Source organism: Pelodiscus sinensis, chromosome 6 (assembly GCF_052426305.1).
Source record: "Pelodiscus sinensis isolate ZL-2025 chromosome 6, ASM5242630v1, whole genome shotgun sequence".
NCBI lineage: Eukaryota > Metazoa > Chordata > Testudines > Trionychidae > Pelodiscus > Pelodiscus sinensis.
This window is the reverse complement of record NC_143057.1, coordinates 102,741,269-102,762,132: the sequence shown is the minus strand read 5'-3', so window position 1 is coordinate 102,762,132 and position 20,864 is coordinate 102,741,269. Positions and strand designations below refer to the sequence as shown.

The following is a 20,864-nucleotide window of genomic DNA, read 5'->3' as shown; positions in this document are numbered from 1 at the left end:
CTACATTTCAATCACTATTCTACCAGAAGTTCAAGGTTGTGTTGCTACACTGTTCTGCACAGGTAGAACCCTGTGCGGACTCAAAACTGGTATCCGCACCTGCAAAAATGATTTGTAGATATCCACATCTGAAGATGTGGATATCCACAAATTTGCAGGATTTTAGATAGAAACTTCATTTCTGCATCCATAAAAATAAGCCACAGCTGTCAATGGATTTGTATAGGCTGCCTTAGTCGCAGAAAACCAAAGCACCATTCCCCATGATCTGGCCCCAACCCTTACCCACACCATCCCCCCCTCATACTCACACCCACACTCATTTTCACCAGACTATGGCAGGCAGCTGTGGAGTTTTGGGAAGACACTACAAGGGAACAGTAATTAACTGAAAAATAAGGGTTAGTAAAACTTTTAGAGAATAAAGTGGTTTTTTTAATCTATTTTACAATAAAAAAATATCAGAGCAAAAATAATTCAGGGTTCATATTGAATAGTCCTTTGATCTGTTAAATAAAACAAACATTTTCAAATTTAAAAATTGCTTAACCATATGATCTTTGTCAGTTATTTACTAGTAACTCAATTGGTTAAAACAGTTCCGTATAAAAGTCACATACACTGGAATTTACAAACATGCACTACCATTTTAAATTTCTATTAAAGAAGGCACTGTTACTCAATCTCTACCTGTAAATAGAACAAGACTAGATAAATATATATAATTTCTGTTCTGGCCTATATCTCGGTGGCATGTTAGCATTCTCTTGTTACAGTAGGTCAAAGTCATTTATTTGGAGCAAAAAGTATCAGCATCCAACTCTTTAGTTCCTTGCTCACCCACAAATCCCACTGATACACAAGACTACAGAATAGAGCCCATAAATATTTTAAATAATGCCTGGCTTTCAAGTACTTGTTCAAGTGTCACTTCCCAGAGGAGGCCAGGAGAGATTCAATATCTTGGATAACTTTTGAAGTTTTTTCTAAAGCCTCTGATATACTCCTTTTACTCATATCCTCTGACAAACTGTTTTCTGGCTGTCTATCGGTAATATGAGACGGATTATTTTTCATAGCCGGTGTCTTGTTTGGAACATTGCTGTTCTCCAGTAAAACTAGCAGTTGGTTGGTTAAGGAAGCTTCAAACTGTTTTGTCTCCCTTCTAACAATGAAAGAAATGCTTTTAAAATATTTTAACCATTGTTTTATCCATTGCATACTTTAACTAATAAATACAGCTATGGAATCAAATAAATGAAAGCTCTTTAAAATTTCTACATCTTATTTCAATCAAATCTTTATGTTAAATGAATTTTTCTTTATACATCAGAAACTGTATTTAGAAGAGAAGCCACCATGGGAGATGCCAGATTGTGCAGTGTAAAGAAATTGATATTGCCTATTAACAAGCTTTTGAAGTAGATTTAGGGACAATTATATATTATTCTGAGTATATGTAATAACAGTTGTTTTGCAGGAGGCTAAACACTGGAGCAAAGCTGAGACACTTGATAACTTCATTATCTATCCCAAATATATGCCCAAAAGACACATTCATCACCTCTTTTGACAGTGTATGTCTACACTGCGTGGCTATTTTGGGATACTGGAAGTATCCTGAAATAGCTGCCCTGCATTTTAACAAGCCACCTGTTATTTTGAAATATTTTCCAAAATAACGGGTGCACTATTTCGGCATCCCTGTTATCCCTTAACCCTCGTGGAATGAGGGTGTCTCGAAATAGGACATTATTTCAAAATTTAGTGCTGTGTAGTAGGGATGTGAAGGACTAGTCAACTATTTGATAAGCAAATGCTTATCGGATAGTTGACTAGTCACTCCCTCCCCAATCCTTGGTGCCTGTATCAGAAAGAGGCAGCAAGATGGGAGAAGAGAAGGGGCACTTTAAAGAGGCAGCGCCGCTTGAGACTGCGGCCAGACACCAGGCTCCATACGGCGCTTCCACTTTGAAACGCCATGTGCAGCCTGGGGCCAGCTGAGATGTCCCCAGGCTGCACATGGCGTTTCAAAGTGTCAGCGCTGCATGGAGCCCAGGATCAGCTGGGGACTTCCCTGCTGATCCCGGACTCCATGTGGCACTGCTACTTTGAAATGCCACGAGGAGCCCAGCATCAGGCTGCACACAGCGTTTTAAAGTGGCAGCGCTACGTGAAGCTCAGAATCAGCTGGAGTCCCCAACTTATCCTGGGCTCCATGCAGCACTTTCACCTTTGAAGTGCAGCAACAGCCCTTTAGGGCTGTTACTACACTTCAAAGGTGGAATCGCCCTATCAACTAATTGAATCAATTAGTCACTATTTAACATCCTTACTGTATAGCTGTGCCAAATTTCAAAATAAGGTATTTCAAAATAGAATCAAAATAAGAGTGTCAATTTGAGCTACATAAGTTGCATATTTTATTTCGAGTTTAAGGTGCTGTATTAGACACACCCGGGGCACTTAATGAAAAGATACAATAAAGAAGATTGAACAATAGAGCTATTTTCTTCTGAGGATTTGTGTGTAGTTTTCTGGAGTTTTCAGTGGTGTGCATGGAAAGCATTCCTAGAATAAATAACAGGAAGAAACTTTTTTTTTTTTTTTTTAAATAGTAACTGTTGAAAGGAGAGACTTATCTAATAAAAGGAATAAAGGGACACAGGGTCATTAAACATTATCCAATATATTACCATATATATATTCAAAATATGTTAAAGAAATATTTGTTGAAAGGATACAGTTAAATCTTTGTATTTTCTCAAGTTCAGCAACAACAGACCTGTAAGAAGATTAAAAATGTACTTATTTTAGTGGGAGCAGATAGATAATGAAAAGTTTGTCAATTGTATTTTTGCCCTTATTTTATTTCCTTTTGCAATTTTACTAATGACTTGTACAAATAAAATAATGATTTGCTCTTGCCTCTTCCCCCACTTCTTATTTTTAAGGTCAATGGAAATGCTGATCTTAAAAGGTTGAATATACAATTGTTTGAAGGCTGAGGGTTCTACTTTGAGAATATTCTCCCTCGACCAATTTTATTGAGTTTTTTCGATCAAATTATGTTTGTGTACCTATATTCTTAAATTATGCTTGAAGAGTGCTAAGGAATAGTGTGTGTATGTGTATACACACACACAAAATAAATTTTAAAAGACACAGAAATTTAGATAATTTAACTCTAGTTAATTTAAGTTGGAAGAACTTTCAAAGTACTGCAGCTGTCCCTAAAATCCTTGCCAATTACTGTGGGGTTGTGATCATATTTCCCTATTTTTTAAAAAATTATATTTGTCTCTTCTTATCACTGTTTAAAAATCATACATACTGGGAAAACTGTATATACATGGTTTATATAAAATTCTGTGACATGCAGAAAGTACACAACAAAAGATTTTAAATATCTGAGAATTTTAGAAGTTATTTGTAATAGCAGTTTATAAAAATACATCAGACAGAATTGTGATTAAGTAAACCCTTTACTGTTACAGATTCTGTAGGAGCACAAGATGTGCTCTTGTGTTAGAACAGGAGCTATTAAACATTTTAGCAGCAGGAAGGGTACAAAACTGTCATCCATGCTTCAAACTAAACAATCAGTATTCTTAGTGCTTATTATGCTGAGTACTTCCAAAAATGGGGAGTACACAGAATTTAAAATGTGAAAGACTTTGCTGTTCTGACTGTAAGATCTTTATAGAAGTAGATTGTCATAAGCAAGCATATATTTAGGGGGAGGAGGGGAAAGAGTATAGATGGACTACAATTTTCTGGATTCCTTATGCAGTTATGGAAGTATTTTTTTTTTAATAAGGATGATTCTCTCAAAGCCCACTTTCTCTTTTTGAAACAAAATCAAATCACTATTTAATATTTTTTTCTGCATTGGCAAAAGCTTCAGCATTATAGCTTCAGTGCAGAAACAGAAAATAGTTATGAGGAAACAAGCCTCTGTTTAAACACAAGCTTCCTGAATGGTCTAAAATAAGGATGTTAAATGTAGATTAATCAACTAATCAAATAGTTGATGTAATTGGCATCAACTATTTGATTAGTTGATAAGGGTACCTCCGCCTTTGAAATGTAGCAAGAACCCTGTTCTTGTTACATTTTAAAGGCGGAAGCACCGCCAGTTCCCTGCTGCACCCCTACCCCTTCTCCCCATGGAGGCAATGCTGGAGGGGGGACTGGCTTTTAAGCTGGCTCCACCCAGCATGGGATCCTGCTCCCCCTCTGCCCTTGCTTCCTCTTTGAGGCAGCTGGGGCACAGGCAAGTGACTAGTCGACTATTCAATAAGCATTTACTTATCAGATAGTCGACTACTCGCTTACATCCCTAGTCTGTAAGATAAAATGATGTGGGGGGGGTCACACAAAATAAGTGGGTTTAAATTTAAGTAGTATGGTGTGTCATATTTAAGGTTTAAAACATTGCTGGTTTCTTTCTATATTCTTAATAGCAAGTTATATATGATGAGTACCAGTTTCTCTCGGTTTCAGATAGAGTATCTCCCTCATCATCATTCAAACTTCTGCACCATGCTATAACTGTTCTGATGTACCTGTATTAATAAGATAATTCATAAAAAAGACAACAATCATTTAGATCAGACAAATATACCTTAGTTAAATCAACCAGAAAGTTGACAGCTTTAAAGAGTAAATCTAGAGTCAGGGTAGAACAGAATAAAGCTAATCTCCAAGATATTCTTATGTGAATTCAATAAAGGAGCAAAACAAGTAACCCTTCATCAGGTCCATCCCCCCCTCAGCTCCAGGACTATCTCTGCCTCTTCCTGTCTCCACTCCACCTCTTTCCCCAAGCCCTATCCCTGCAAAACCCTGTCCCACCTCTTTCTACTCCCGCTCTGCCCCTTTCTGCCCCCATTCCATCTTTTCCACAAAACCCCCTCCCAACAGATCTATTGCTGTGAAAGGTGATACTAACCAATGTACAAATATTACTTTTCACAGAAACAGACTTAGTAGCCAGTAAGTTTGAAAAACAACAACCAGCAACCAAAAAAGTATACCAAACTACATGCAAAGCACCTTATTTGTGTTTCTATTCTGTTTAGGTCCAGGAAAAAAAAAAAAGAGACAACTACACATTATTTTTATGACTGAATCTACAAAAAATCCCATCATAAATAAATTAATAAGATTTGGACACATATACGTGCATATTTATTTGCTTTTTCTAAAGTTGGTATACTAGCAGACAAACCGAAAAGTTTGTTATGAGAACCCCCGGCTTAAGTAGGTGCCTTACAAGCAATGAATAAGGACATGGGTTTTATTTTAGAAAGTAAACTGTTAACTGCATCATTAACACAACTTCCTGATAATGAGCAAACTAAGGGCTGAAGTGCTGCTTGTCTTGTTTACATATTCACAGCAGCAGTTGCACTAATTACAATTTAACTATTTGTATAATCATGCCAAGTAGCATTTGGCCTTAAGAAATGTATGAAAGGGATACAGAAAATTAACATTAAAATAATTTCAAAATTGCTACCTAGTCAATTTTGTGTTAATATTTGTAAAAATAACTTGTAGATAATTTAAGTTAAGCAACCTCTTTGCTTCCTATAGGTAGTAGAGACTATTAGGTATACAAATAAAGGAAAAAATGCTCTCCCTAGCGCTTTGGCCTATGATAAATTATTTGTGCCAAAAAAGCACTAAAAATACTGTTTCAGTTATAGGATAAACTGAGCTTTAGATCCCTGACAGTCCCTCGAGTGCTTCCCTCAGGTGACAGACTTTGCTTCACCTTCTAATAGCTATCAGGGCTCGACAAACTGCAGCAAAAATCACTCGCCAGCCCCACACTGCGCATGCGCGAGACCCGCACTGCGCATGCCGAACCGCCGGTGAACAGGGTGACCAGCTGAAATCTACTCGCCACAGGGGAGTAGATAAGTGGATTTGTCGAGCCCTGGCTATTATTCAAAATGATAGGAAAGGGATTAAATTAATATGTGAAAATCCTATCAAACTAATTGGCTATACCTCTGAGCTATGTAGTCTGAATCTTTGCTAGCTACTGAGGTACAACTTTTTCCATAGTCTAATTTTACAGAAATACATTCAACTATTTACATTTCTTGACAAAAAAGATTCATACTGAATTTATTAATTTGATCAATTCATTCCATGCATCAGTTATACCTTTCATACAGTCCAGGATGGCTTATCTTAATTAGCTGCTGTTCCCCATCAGGAGAAAGCACTTTACACCATTCTGTGATAGCACCTTGATTTATCTTGGAAGAGTCAGAGGAAAGAGCATCATTGTTCTGCAATGGAATCAAAGAGGCATTCTTAAAGTAACCACAACTACATATGCTTGTTCAAAAAGAAATATCTACAAATGTTTTTATCTGGCTATGGATATAAGACAGATTCTCAAACTTCGTTGCACTGCAACTCTCTTCTGACAACAAAAATCACTACATGACCCCAAGAAGGGGGACTAAAGCCTGAGCCTGACCAAGCCCTGCTGTCCTGGGGCAGGAGGCAAAGCCAAAGCCCTTGGCACCCGGCAGTGGGGCTCAGGCTTCAACCCCAGAGACGATATTAAAATGGGGTGGCAACCCACTTTGTGGTTCTCAGACTGTGGGTTGGGACCCCTAATTTAAGGTATTGTCTAGTGACATGAGCAGAGAGAAAATAAACTCTGACTGGGAGTTCCTAGTGCAAAGTATTCCCAAACACTGATTTCATGGACTACTTTGAGAAACACTGGGGTAGAGCAACTCCAGGTAAATCTTCTAGTGCTATATAATTTGTAAATATAAATTAAGTTATACGCCACCCTTTTACTTTGACACTTTATGTAAGGAAATGGTCATCTGAGACACCACCACCCATTCCAAATTCACAAAAAGAAAGTGAACATGCTCTCATACTATCAGTATACTTAGTATATATTTCAAGGATAAATAGTTCCAACAAAATGCACATAATAGCAACTTATAAGTAGCAGCGCTCCTCTCCTTAGTTATGATTATGAGACAAGGGTTGTCATTACAGGCTAAAAGAGAAACCTTTTCTGGGAGTCCTCTGGTTATAATATTGACAATATAATCGACAGTGGCAAACGAAGAGAGGTCAGATGTTTAACTATATGAATTATCCATTTACCAGCTTGTGACAGTGAACCAGTGTGATTTATAAACCTAGGGCATATAGAGGTTTCCCAACTGCACGATTCTTGCGCATATCAGAACCGAATATAAAAACTCTCCCTAGACTTCACATTTATTCAACTTATGTCACCTTCAGATGGGAAGATTATAAAAATAGCTGATTATCTGCTCCTGAGAATCACCTGTGTTTTTCCACAGCAAGAGCTGAAGTCCCAAACCATATTCAAGATCATCCCATCACAAAATAGAGCGTGCACTTTATTATCTGAATATGCAACAAGTCTTCCTACATTGGGAATAACTCTTTCATGCAACGGTACTGGCAGCATTTCTCTTCCATCTGTCCCTGGTATCTAATGTGAAACAAGTATTCAAGAAAAAAAAAAAAGTTACTATATTTAAAATAAAGTGATGTCATTACTAGTATTTAACTTGTACCCAGATTCTCAGTACAGCTTTTTTACTGAACATCAGTAACCTGCATCTCTGCCCTGGTCCTTATCTCTGACTTGCTGACAATCCCCAGACATTCAATGAGTTCAAGCTTCCCCCCATCTAGTGATTTTATAAAATGCTTATAAATGTTGTTACTGTTTAGACATTGTAAATTTCTTTATTAGTGAAGATTTTTATGCATGTTTGGCCTTTGGATTTAATAAAAGGAATTTATGGTTAAATGAATGTTTGGTGGTTTCCCATAACAATATTAATAATTTCAAATGTATTAGTGATTTCAACACTACCTTTCCTTTTCCAGAAGCTGTTGTCTATCAACTCTACTAAGCACATGCTAATAGTAAAAGTGTTGGCATACTTACAAGTCTTCAGTTACATACCATTCTCCAGCAGCAAATATTGTAATTATGGGTTAATGAAAGTTTAGTGTTGTAACAATACTGGAGAATTCTGGAAAGAAAAAATACATATCTCATATGCAGAAAACATGCTGCACTGCATGCTTAATGTAGATTCATTCACACAGTTATTGTTAAGGGTCTGTATTTCATTAGGTTTATATATGCTTCTGGTACCAGTGATATGAATTACTTTATTTTTTACTCACAGTTATAGTTGAAGTCTAACTAGAATAAAATAACAATCCTTATCTTGTCGTCTGTGTTACTGAATGCCCTTCCGAAGGGGTAAAGCAGGGGTGGGGCAATCATTTTTGATGGGGGACCACACCAAGCGTTTGGTAAGCAGTTGAGGGCTGCATTCTTCTATGATTAAGGGAGGAGATGTGGGGTCTGGGATGGAGGTTGAGTGTAGAAGGGAACTCGGGTAGGGGACTGGGGTACAGGAGGTGGTGTGGGGTCTGGAAAGGAGTTTGGGTGCAGAAGGGGGTTGTGACTTGGAGCAGAGCTGCAGGAAGGAGTACAGAGTGTTTGGGTTGTAACCTGGGGCAGAGAGTTGGAGCAAGGGATGGGATAGGGTGCCAGGTTCCGGCTCTGACTAGGAGGCACCTACCACAGTAAGCGGCTCCTGGCCAGCAGTTCAGTGGGATTCTCAGGTAACTCTACTTACTGTGGCCCCACACACCATTAAAAAGCAATCAGCTGCTGGAGCAGTCTGTGCCATGCACCCCTTAGGAGGAGGGGGGAGAGCTTCACCACATACCTGGCTAATGGGAGTTGCAAGGATTGTGCTGGGGTTGGGGACCACACACGGAGCCCCTCTCCCAGTGACACAGATTCACATAGCCTCAGCAGCTGGTCACTTGGAGTGGCATGAGCAGCCATGGAAGGCAGCCTGCCTGATGGTCCTACTGGGCTGCAGGACATTGGCGGCCCAAAACAATGTGGCAGACTGCATCCAAATGTTTGACTGGCCATATTCTGGCTGCCCCTCAACTAGATTTCTCTTAATATAAACGAAAAATCAAACAAAGAAATAGTTCACCTGATTGCCTGAGTAATAATGGAACAAACAGAGTATGGACTTTCTGGTATATCAGGAGGCAGACTATTTGCTGAATACATCTTTTCTTCTCTCTAGAAGATAAAGTAGAAGAGTTATTTATAGATGGTGTGGTATTTAAGAGCTAGCAAGGTATCAAGTTTTGGTGATCCCTTCACCCATGCTGTTTTAGCAGCATGATTGTGTTGAAGGATGAATAAGAATATAATTTCAAAGCTAAAGGGCAGTCATGTTCATTAAGCCACATTCTACAGTCACAGAACTTGCACAGACTAAACAGGAACTGAATATTTTTATCAGAGGGCAGATTTTGCCCGCATGTACATGGTGATGCTAATCCAAATAATGAACCAGTTTTGAGACCTGTTGTGTTGACTCTTATCCTGCTTTAAATTCTTAAAATATCTAAAGTGGTTGAAAGATTGTAGGAGAAACATTTCACTTTGTAAGCATGTTAAATAAAATTTTGAGAGGGAGCAGGGAAGAGAATCGAAGAAAATACATACAGACTGAACTAATACATCTTGTTCTGGCGAGATTACAAAATCATCATGATAAAGCACCAAAACCTTAAAACAAAGTGATATTCCCTTGATGGATCTAGAAACTTATTTTGATTTGGATCATTTTGATGGAATAGAAACATTTTGAAGATTGAGGCCCCTATTTTGAATGGCCCAACTGTGATGGTAAGTTCCTGCTTTCTGATTCTGAAAGATATTCTGATCAGACCAAGAAGAAGATGGAACCAAAACATAACTATTTCCAGGGCAAGGTCCTAAGCAACTCCTAAGATGTAAACATAAAGGTTCATGTTATCCATACGCTCTTCAAGTCCCTCATTTTAAGATCCTGGTTTCGACAGCCCAAACAAGTAACACTTTGCAACATTCCTTTGTGACCATTTTGACTTACCTGGCGTTGCAGGCAGGGGTACAGGCCACCTGCTCGTGTTCCCTGGGACAAGGGGGCTGTGGACACCTTCCAATGGCACTCCGTGGACCCAGACTGGGGGAGGAGGTGCTACGCAGGCTGGAGGCCACTGCAGTGGGGTTTGCAGGGTTTCCCCCTGAGCCCCACTGCCCAATGCTGTGGCTGGCAGGGATGGGGGAGACACTGTGGCCAGGGGAGCCACTTACCTGAGTTGGTGGCTAGCAAGATGGTGAACCCTGTCTCCAGCCTGCCACTCCCTTCCTAGTGCAGCTGCCCCCAGTGGCCACTCAGCAATACAGCGGTCCCCAGAATTCACAGGGGTGATTTCAGTGTTGTGTGCCTCGAATCAGTCCTCTCCATATTATGGAAAATAATCAAATTCCAGGCACATCCCATTTTCCTGCCTCAACCAAACCCTGACTTTGCTTTAAGTTATGATCAGAGGGAGCCACACACCAGATTTGATGGTCCTAGCTGTTACCATATTTTTAAACATTTATTTTATGGCAGCACTAGCTAAAATTGAGATATCCCCAAGTCATTTTGTGCCCATTGTACAAACACTTCAGCCAGTCTCTGCCCTAAAGAACATTAACTAGATAAGAAAAAAAAGAAAGAGTCAGAGGGACAGAGACAAAGAGGTGAAGTGACTTGTTTAGTAGTTCAGTCCCAGAGTAAGTAGAATACAGGCCTGCTAGGTCACATCCACTGTACCATGCTGCCTCTTATTTGTATTATAGAAGTAATCAGGTAATAAAACAGTTTGGTATTTTTAAATAGCGTGATTCCCACCTGTCTTGTTTCTTTGCAAATTGAGTGGTGTGTGAAATAGTTTCCCAAAAATGCTCCTTCTGACTTGAAAACTGATTCATCTCCAGGATAAATTTCTATAAAGTTTGCAATATCATGGCTAAGCCTAAGAGATCAGAGGATAAAAAAGTACAAAAGAAGTTAAAAACTATGAGTATTGCCATTTAAAGGAAAAAAGAGGGTAATTTACTAATCCTTTCACTAAAGCCTCCACATGAAAAGTTATTTCCTTGTTTCCCCAAACAATATCCTTATTGTTTACTTTCCCTTTTAAAAGGGAAGCTTAGCATTATGTTTTTACAAATTGGAGATAGGTATTTAAATATAAGAAACTTAAAAAAGGCTCTCCCATAAAAACATAATTTATCCAATGGCATTGGATGTGAAATATACAATGATGAAGGAGTGGGGGGTATGTTTCCATATTAGGAGGAAGTTCTGATTAAAACCCCCAAAAGGCAAAGAAATTCAGATTCAATTTTACCTTAGCTATATGGCCACCTCTTCCTTGCATGGTTATTTTGATATGACACAGGATTTTTCATTACAAGATCACACAACATTATGTGAACTATGACTATAGTCCAATCCTGCAACTTAATTTGAATGGGCAGTACGCTATGCCCATCGAAAACCCCACTGAAGTTCAGGAGGCTTTACTCAGCTATGGTATAGTATTGGTAGGGCCCAAATTCACAGTCCATTTTGGTCAATTTCACAGTCACAGGAATTTTACAATTGTAAATTTCATTTCAGCTATTCAAATCTGAAATTTCACTTGTAACATATATGTAATGTGTTGTAATTGTAGGGGCCTTACTCAAATTGGAGTTGTGTGCACAAAGGGGATGTGAATGTCAAAAGGTTATTGCAGGAGGTTTGCAGGAGGAGCTGGGCAGCTGGAGAGCAGTGGCTGCTGGCCAAGAGCCCAGTGCTGAAGGCAGAGCTACTACCAGCAGCAGTGCAGAAGTATGGATGGTATTGCGACCCTTATTTCGGTATTGCTGACTGCAAAGTTAGGCCGTTAGTCAGTCGTCACCACTCTTCAGCCGCCCAGCTATGAAGGCAGTGAAGCAGTAAGGGTGACAATACCGTGACACCCCTCCCTTTAAAATAACTTCACCATCCCCCTCAAACTCTTTTTCAGGTCAGGATCTCCAACTTGAAAAATGCTGTTCTCTATATGAAATCTGTATAGTATAAGGTAAACACACAAAAAATTTCTGGGAGGAGAGGGAGAAAGAGAGACCAGATTTCACAGGCCATGATGCATTTTTTATGATCTTGACTTTAGTAGAATGAAGCTTTAAAGTATTTGCTTTCCCACTATAGTATTACATTCTTCACAGTTGAAATGTCTTTCATTTCAGTGTATTAAATAGTAACATTTCAGATGAACAGTTATAATGCAAATGTGAAAGCAGCATTTAAATAATCTGTTAAAGTGATTTGCATATACATGTATATAGTTTGTCCATAACAGAGTTTGGAAAAATATAACTTTTGACTGTTAAATCTAGATTAATTTAGAAACTGAGATTAACATTGTTACATGAAATTAGTCCTAAACAAGCCGTACTCAATTCTGACTGACAACCATAAGAGCTACAGGTGCTCAATACTAATATATAATCAGTTCTCTTATTTATTTATGAGTCCTAACTTTATCTGTGCAATACATTGGGGATGTAAAAAATGAATAAAAATATTAATCGTGTAAGCGATCAAAATTCTATCAATTACACGGTTAACCACAGAGCTGCCAGCTCATGCAGAGTTTAACCATTAATGGTAACCAATAAGCAACAGCTTACTGTTTAGCCAGTTAGACTTTTACATCACTAGAATATATACTTATTTCAGAATTTTCAAGCACAAGAAATTATGACGCACTTTTTTTAAAAATTCAGATAAATTAAACAAAGAAGACTGGCGAAAACATTTTTCAACACAGTGAGAAATGTTACTGCCAAGCTAATACAATGGCCAAATCACAGTCTATGAAGTTTTATTTCAGAGTAAATTAACCCTGAAAACACAGCATAAACATAGCCAGAATTTAAACTCACTCCTCAGGAAGTAAAATAGAATGACATTTTCAAATTCCCAATATCCACAAAAGTGCACAAGCTTCCAGAAGTGACCAAAGTTATGTGTTTCTTACCTGTAAATAATACCCTGGCACCATACAATTTTTATTAGTAAAGGGTGTGAATTATATTCACTATCTTGCTCCCTCTGTAGTAAAGAGTTACAGAAACTCCACCTGGGAAAAAGATAGACAGAAAAACTGTGATAAGTTTGAAGTTTAGCATTATTATTACTTGTATTTTTGCACTTTTCAATAAAACCAGGAAAATCTTTGTATAATTTATACAATGTGCTTAATTTTTTATAAAATATGTACATAAATACTCAATTCAGTTAAAGAAGCAGGAACAGCACAGTCTCAGGAACTGCACATTGATGAACTGAGAACCACCCTACTCTTCAGTCCATGAAAGGTCTCAGAGTAAACTGGTGCATGAGAGAGTGTTCAAACTTTATCACCCTTACAAACTGTTTCAAGGAAACTCAATCTGCTCAATTATTACCATTTAAGTGGAGTTTCAAAATATAGCTCCCTTTAGGTAGAACCAAGTTACTTAAAATCAAATATGATTTTTTTTTGGTGAACTGACAACAAGAATGGATGTGTCCTTTTATAAACAAATATAAATACATACATCTTATCCTCCTTTTTCTGAAAATACACAAAGTTTAAAAAAAGGCATCCTTGACACTGGCAAAATTCCCAAGCATTACTTTCCCCAAATTCAAAAGTTATATTTTTCCAATATCCCCATTATTTTTACTTGCATACTTGTCCAAGTTGAGGTTCTCTCTCTATAATATACCAAATATTTCAGCATAGCATTTTTTCTTCAGGTTACTATTATAATTTGTTATACTGATCTATGTACTATTACTCTTATGAATACTAAATTTCATAAAGTTTGTAAGAAAAACATTTTAAATGTACATTGCTGAAGATCTGATTTAGCTGATTTGTTAGGGAACTGTAAAATACATTGAAGAAAAGCAAACAAATTTTCTCAGTTACCTGTGTAGGTGTGGTGCACTACAGCTGAGTGGCAAAGCTCCACGCAAATGAGAAACTGTCTTTGATTTTTCACTTTCCTTTAAAATATCCGATCCTGCAGTTATCTTTCTAGTGCATTTATTCTCCACACCTGTTTTACATGCATTATAAGTGTGCAACTGATAGAACATTAATGCCAACGACAAAGGGTATTGCCATTCTTCTGGATATGAGGAAACAGACCAGCGCTGCCTAACCCACACATATTCGGATGGACAGCATGTAAGAGACAGTGGAGCCTCATCTTGTCCTTTTATTTGGCTTAAATAATCCTTTGTTTTATCCAGTTCCCCGTATTTGTTTTTAGTACAGCAACGTTCCTCTTTCTTATTCTCCATTCTCATCTGTTTAACAAACATTTCTGAGACAAAATTTTGGCTTGATTTTCCACACTGATGATTGCTATTTTTTTCAGAGAACGGTGAAGACGCTGCAGACTTGTGGCTTACTTTACATAAAAACTCCACTGTAAACTCCTGCTGCAGTTCTGACATGCAGAGATAGGCATGACCATCTAAGGATGAAATTTTTACACTGCCATTATCCATACATATTATTGCATCAGTGGCATTGGGGCTAGGCCAACTAACTTCTGAGATATCAGAGAGAAGAATCTAAAAAGAGGAAAAGGAACAGAAGTTAGTAAAATATATTATAAGTGAATTACATTTTTTTTTATGAAAGATGACAGTGGTGAAGAGTGAAAGTTTCTGTTTATATATAAAATAGGATAGCACAGAAGACAAGATACCTAACTTCATTTCGCAAGTGTGCCTCTTCCTGGTTTACCAGGATACTACCCAGTGCTAAAGGAGTAATTTAGTTACTTGCTCGTGGTCATTTAATCTTTGTCCTTGCTTGCTGAGATTGCCAACGAGTAGTCTTGACAGAATTTGATTCTTTAAAAAATAATTTAAATTGATAGAGTTTATTTTGACCCCTTTTTATTTGCAAAATTACAGGAAGGGAGGTCAGATAATAGTTATTTAATAACAGTAGATATTGAGAGTCAAAAAGTTAAAGCTAATCATCACATGCTAAAATATACAAAGCAATTATCCTTAAAAATCAAACTCCAATATGTTTTCAAGTGGCACTTGTTTAAACTTTGCCTGGCCATAAATTCCAATTAAATGATCAACAGAAATATGTTTATTTTAGTTGGTAAATGTTAATTTTGCTGTACACAAAAAATAGCTTATCCTTCCAAGCCTAATGACAGAGCAGCGCCTATAAGTGAGTGAGTATTGTGGATCTCTTTTTTGAAAATGCATTTAATGTTCCTGAAGAAAAATTTAAAATATTATAATGAATTCAGACCTTTTGTAATATCAAATTTCAGAAGTACCTGAAACGGTCCCTGTTAAACCTATTTGCAAAAAAGGTTTCTCAATCAGACCTTAGATCAATCCCAATTCAATTACCTAGTTGAGTCCAAGTAAAGATATGGCTTCAGTTTGCATTCTTGTATAACTTTTCCGCACTGTGTCCATCATTTGTTTATTTTGGTAAAAGCACACAATATTACAATAAAAAGTTTCCAACATCTTAAAAGGTAAAACAAATCCTGTATCTACCTCAAACCCTGAGTACAGGTCAAAATGAATATAGAATATGTACTAGGGATCTTAAATTTTGATTAATCACCTTATCGAGTAGTCGATGGAATTTCCATTGACTACCTGATTAGTCAATAAGGAGGGGGAGCTCACTATCCCACTGCGCCTCTCCCTTTGATATATACAAGAGCAGTGGCCGCTCTTGTACTTTCAAAGGGAAAGAGGCTGACGGAACCACATCAGAAGGGAGCAAAGCAGTCCCCTGTGCCTCTTCCTCTGAAACGTACAAGAGCTGCAGGTGCCAGCGGGACTGTTTGAATCCCTGCTCATGCCATTTCCCCACTGCACCCTACCTCTCCTGTCCCACACGGAGACAGTGCTGGGGGTGGCACTAGCTTTTAAACTGCCCTCCCCCCCAGCATTGCCTCATGTTCCCCCCCCCTTGCTGCCTCTCTCTAATAGAGGCAGCAAGGAATGGGGAAAGCAACTAGTCAAGTTCCTACTCGACTACCCGATAAGCATTTGATTATCGGGTAGTTGACTAGTTGCTTACATCCTAATGTGTACTTCAAGTTTTAGATTTTACTCATACTGGTAAATTGAAAAAAAACCAACCACCCCAAACGTAAAGTATTATCTTTATTATTCAGCAATAGAGACCATCCTGAGGGATGTGAATAGTTAACCGGTAAGCATCACCCTTATTGGGTGATGCTTAGTGGTTACAGTTAACTGGTGGGAGCTGGAGCACCTTCCGCTGCTGCTCCAGCCCCATGGAGCACATTGTGGGCAGGGGCGCTCCACCCCAGCCAGAGCAGCTTCCGCCCATGGCAAGGGGGCCACACCAGCCCAGCCTTTCCACACTTGTTTAATTGGTTAAACATAACAATTAAACCAGTTAACTAACCAACTAACTAGGTTTTTACATCCCTACCATCTATTCATCTAAGTTTGATTAAAATATGTTTTCAAACCTTTTGCAAATTTAAATTCATAGTGTAATTCAACTTGGAAAAAGAGACCACTATATGTGGGAATATGATAGATATCTATAAAATCATGATTGATGTGGAGAAATTAAATAAAGGTGTGTTATTTACTCCTAGTAACAAAAAACGACGACTCATCCAATGAAATGAATAGGCAACAGGTTTAAAATACAGGCAGTCCCCAGGTTACGTACAAGATAGGGACTGTAGGTTTGTTCTTAAGTTGAATCTGTATGTAAGTCGGAACTGGCGTCCAGATTCAGCTGCTGCTGAAACTGACCGCCAGTTCTGACTTACATACAGATTCAACTTAAGAACCCCAAGCTTCCCCAAGTCAGCTGCTGCTGAAACTGATCAGCACTGATTCCAGGAAGCCTGGGGCAGAGCAACTCTGCCTCGGGCTTCCTATAGTCAGCGCTGGTCAGTTTCAGCAGCGGCTGACTTGGGGACGCCTGGGGCAGAGCAGCTGGGGTGCTGCTGGGTTGCTCCAGTAGCACCGCTCCTTGGCGCTACTGGACCAACCCAGCAGCACCCCAGCTGCTCTGCCCCAGGCGTCCTGATTCAGCCACTGCTGAAACTGACCAGCAGTGGCTGAATCAGGACCTGGGGCAGAGCAGCTGGGGTGCTGCTGGGTTGGTCCAGTAGTGCCCAGAGCGGCGCTGCAGGACCAATCGGCAGCGCCCCAGCTGCTCTGCTCCAGGGTCCACAACAAAAGCCTGGTCTGCTGGGGGACGACGACACACTAGCTGTGCCCCCCCCCCCCCCCCCCCCCAGCAGACCAGGGACACGGAGAGCAGAGCTGCAGCGGCAGCGGGGTGCCGTGCCTCTGAGGCTTTGCTCTGGCAAAGTCTCAGAGGCGCAGGACCCCGCCGCAGCTGCGGCTTCAGTCCCAGTGCCCCTGGTCTGCTGAGGACCGTCTCCAGCAGACCAGGGGCACCGGGACTGAAGCCGCAGCAGCGGCGGGTTCCCGCGCTTCTGAGGCTTTGCTCTGGCAAAGCCTCAGAAGCACGGGAACCCGCCGCTGCTGCGGCTTCAGTCCTGGTGCCCCTGGTCTGCTGGAGACGGTCTCCAGCAGACCAGGGGCACCGGGAGCAGCTTACGAACGGGGCTCTCTCGCCCCGGAGCTCGCAGGCAGCAATCCGCCACCTCGACCTCCGGGGCGAGAAAGCCCCGTTCGTAAGTGCGGACGTAAGTCGGGGACTGCCTGTAAACAAAAGGAAGTGTTTCTTCATACAGCGTACAGTCATCCTGTGGAACTCTTTGTTAGAGGATGTTTTGAAGGCCAAGACAATAATAGGGTTCAAAAAGAACGAGGTATGTTCATGAAGGACAGGTCTATCCATAGCTGTTAACAAGGACGGGCAGTGATGTCAAACAATGCTCTGAAGTGTCTCTAACCTCTGTTTGCCAGAAGCTGAGAACAGGTAAAAGGAGATGGAGCACTTGATTTTACCCATTCTGTTCATCTGAAGCATCTGGCATTGGTCACTGTTGAAAGACATAATACTGGGCTTCGTGGACTAGATGGAGCAGTGGTCTGACCCAGTATGGCCTTTCTTGTGTAACTTAAAACCTAATTTACCAAACAAATTGCATTTTGCAGAAATAAAAAAATCCCCACATACAGTAACTTTTACTTTATTTTTGTAGTATCTGACTCTCACTGAAGCTTATTTTGCAAAAACTTACATTTTTCCTTTCAGGAGGTATGATACTCGAAGGTAAATACAGGCAAGTACAAAACTGGTTCCGGAACTCTAGTGCTCGTAGTAGTTGTTCCTGAGGAAAAAGTATGAGACATATATTAAAACAAAACTGGCTACACAATGGGAACATTTCAGTAGTTGCTTTATATCGCCTCTTTTTTTGAGGACGGAAAAGAGTAATTAAGAATCCAGCCTAATTTGTACATTGATAAACAACAATACCACCACAATTTCTTTATAAAGGAAAGACACTGACTTACCAATGAATATTAAGATGGCTACACAGCCTTTAGGAACAGTAAAGGCCAGAAATATTGTCCATCCACAATAAGCTTTGAGAAATACACATTAGCTGACAATATTTACTAAAAAACAACAAATAGACTGGTAGCACTTTCAAGACTTAACAAAACATGTAGATTGTATCATGAGCTTTTGTGGGCACAGCCCACTTCTTCAGATGACCAGGCTGTGCCCACGAAAGCTCATGATATCATCTACATATTTTGTTAGTCTTGAAAGTGCTACCAGACTATTTGTTGTTTTTAAGTTTTTGCTATTACTAACTAACTCAGCTATCCCTCTGAAATATTTACTAACGCCGGCAGTTCATTCAGTATTTCAACTACCTTTTTTAGAACATTCTTTTTATATGTTTTCTGCTATAATGGAATAAATAAAAATATACCTTCTTATCATACCTGCACTTCTCCTTTATTTTTGCTGTATTTGGAGATAGCATAGAAAAATAAATTAACTCACGTACTCTGTAGGTACTAATAACAAACTGAGTCCTTTGGCGAATTCTTTCAGCTGGCTGCAGAGGATGGGCAGAGGCAGGAAGTGCCTTTTCAAAAAGAAATTCAGAGCCACAGGCAGAAAGCAACAGTCTGGAGCCATCCATATAGTACACCTCTACAGAGTCATCCTCGTAAAGGATCATGAGACTTTCAGGCGTCATTGCAGTAAAAGGAAGATGACTGTCGAAGAAAGCCTACATTAGAGGACAACAGACTTAGACCATAAAATTCACCCTCTTAATATGCATATACAAAAAATTAAACAGAAGAATACCTACCCCAGAGCTTTACTGTCAATTCCTACATCCACAACTAACAATTTATCCCGTCACGGGGTGGAGGAGCAAGTTTTGACTTTTTTAGCAGCATAGACTGAACGGCAAAGGCATGCGCTCCATGTTATATGGATAGACACAGTTATTAAAGCATCGTTTACAGATTTACTATGTGCCACGGCAAACCTCCCCAGTACTACGGGAAAGTAAATATCCAGACTTCAATTGGGCGGGCGGTCAGGGCTGACGCCCTCAATGCAGGCTAAGTGAACGGGCTTGTGTTTCCCCACGCTTACCACTGGGTTATTAACAGCAGGTAGCGCCCACCGCCCCGGGGCAGCAGCTAGCCCAGGCGGCGCCCTTTCGGCAGTGCGGGCGCGGGGCGCAGCAGGAACCACCGCCCTTTCCTACGCGCGGGTTTCAGCCTCAGAGCTCGGGCGCGCTTCGCTACTGTCCCCAGGGCGGCAGCTCCGCGGCCAGCCCTGGCCCCAGCACAGACCGAGCGGCCGGAGCTGGATCGCACGGAGCCCGCCTGAGCTCCTCGAATCTCCCGCTAGAGCAGCGGCGCCGGCGGGCCAATCCGGAGCGGGGTGGGCGGGGCTGTGGGGAGCGGGCCTGCGCCGGGCTGGGGGGGCGCCACTGCCTGGCTGCGCGGGGTTTGCCGCGTGCGGCAGGGCCTTCGCGCGCCGCGCGGTACAACTGTCCCAGCACCCTCCGGGGCGCCTCTGCAAAGCAGGGCTGCGGTGGGGGCAAGCGTGTCTAGTCTGCCTTGGCCCTGCCTTCCTCTCCCAGAGGCCAGGTGGAGCGCAGCGCGGGAGGAGCCTGGCCACCGGCAGTTGAGGGAGCCACTTCCCTCATGGGGGGGGAATGAGAGCAGCCCTCTTCCTCCCCCCTCCAGCCATGGTCCGTTCACCCCCTGCACTCCGGCTCCTCGCCAGGCCCAGGACGGGTGGAGGGTCCAAGACTCTGCACTGGCTCCCCACAGCTGCCCCTGTGGCTTGGCTGCTGGTCAGAGCAGCATGTGAGCTGTGGGGAGTCACAAACTGTCCATCTGCCAGGGGCAGGGGGCTGTTTTCACCTGCCCCAGCTGTGCGTGGGGGCGGGCTCTCTGCTCCAGCTAATGGCTTACAGATTGGCTGGGGGCAGGGCCTGGGGGGAGGTGAGTAACTCCTCTTCCCCCCCCCCCCCCTCTTTTGGGAAGGCTCCTTTGCCCAGGCAGTGCATGTTCTGTCTTAGGGCTGAGATGAGTGACTTGAGAGCACAGAGCTGTCATGCTTGCAGTGTGGGGTTGTGGCTGGGCTCCAGCACCTCCTGGAGGAGCTCTTCCTGCCATGCATGTAAAAACAACTAGTGGTCCTGTGGCACCGTAGAGAATGTCTATACTGCAGCGTTATTAATAACAAGGTGTGTCTACATAGCAAGCCCATTATTTCAAAATTATTTTGAAATAATGGGCTTATTACAAAATCTATAACCCTCATTTCAGGAGGAATAACACCTATTTTAAAATAGCTATTTCAAAATAGGGCATGTGTAACAAAAGAAGTGGCCTCCAGGGATTCTCACAGGTGCC

At 40.9% G+C, this 20,864-nt stretch overlaps 1 protein-coding gene across 4 annotated transcripts; it reads right to left on the bottom strand.

The window, feature by feature from the left end:
* Positions 1-412: 412 nt before the first annotated feature.
* On the bottom strand, positions 413-20,261 carry C6H5orf34 (chromosome 6 C5orf34 homolog). 4 transcript variants are annotated; one of them, XM_025179688.3, is made up of 14 exons: positions 19,588-20,261; positions 18,983-19,196; positions 18,200-18,289; positions 13,924-14,576; positions 12,985-13,086; positions 10,803-10,926; positions 9,060-9,151; positions 7,997-8,066; positions 7,343-7,513; positions 6,181-6,308; positions 4,488-4,568; positions 2,697-2,785; positions 2,482-2,571; positions 413-1,118 (listed from the first exon to the last, which is right to left on the bottom strand). In XM_025179688.3, exons 2-14 carry the CDS (start codon positions 19,175-19,177, stop codon positions 928-930), a joined length of 2,076 nt encoding a protein of 691 aa, XP_025035473.2. In that variant the 5' UTR covers positions 19,178-19,196; positions 19,588-20,261; the 3' UTR covers positions 413-927. The 4 variants fall into 4 exon arrangements, with proteins under 4 accessions (XP_025035473.2, XP_014437260.2, XP_014437258.2 ...); XM_014581774.4 differs by having other exon boundaries at positions 18,983-19,210; positions 19,588-20,260; XM_014581772.4 differs by lacking the exon at positions 19,588-20,261 and adding an exon at positions 19,295-19,568 and having other exon boundaries at positions 18,983-19,210.
* Between the last annotated feature and the right edge of the window lie 603 nt (positions 20,262-20,864).

Excerpts from the sequence above, each read along its gene's own strand:
- C6H5orf34 (XM_025179688.3), bottom strand. The coding sequence starts at position 19,177 with ATGACGCCTGAAAGTCTCATGATCCTTTACGAGGATGACTCTGTAGAG. Across the intron at positions 18,290-18,982 it reads TTGTTATTAGTACCTACAGA|GAACAACTACTACGAGCACT; the intron begins GTACGTGAGTTA and ends CTTTTTCCTCAG. Across the intron at positions 2,572-2,696 it reads ATATTTTGAATATATATATG|GAATGCTTTCCATGCACACC; the intron begins GTAATATATTGG and ends TATTTATTCTAG.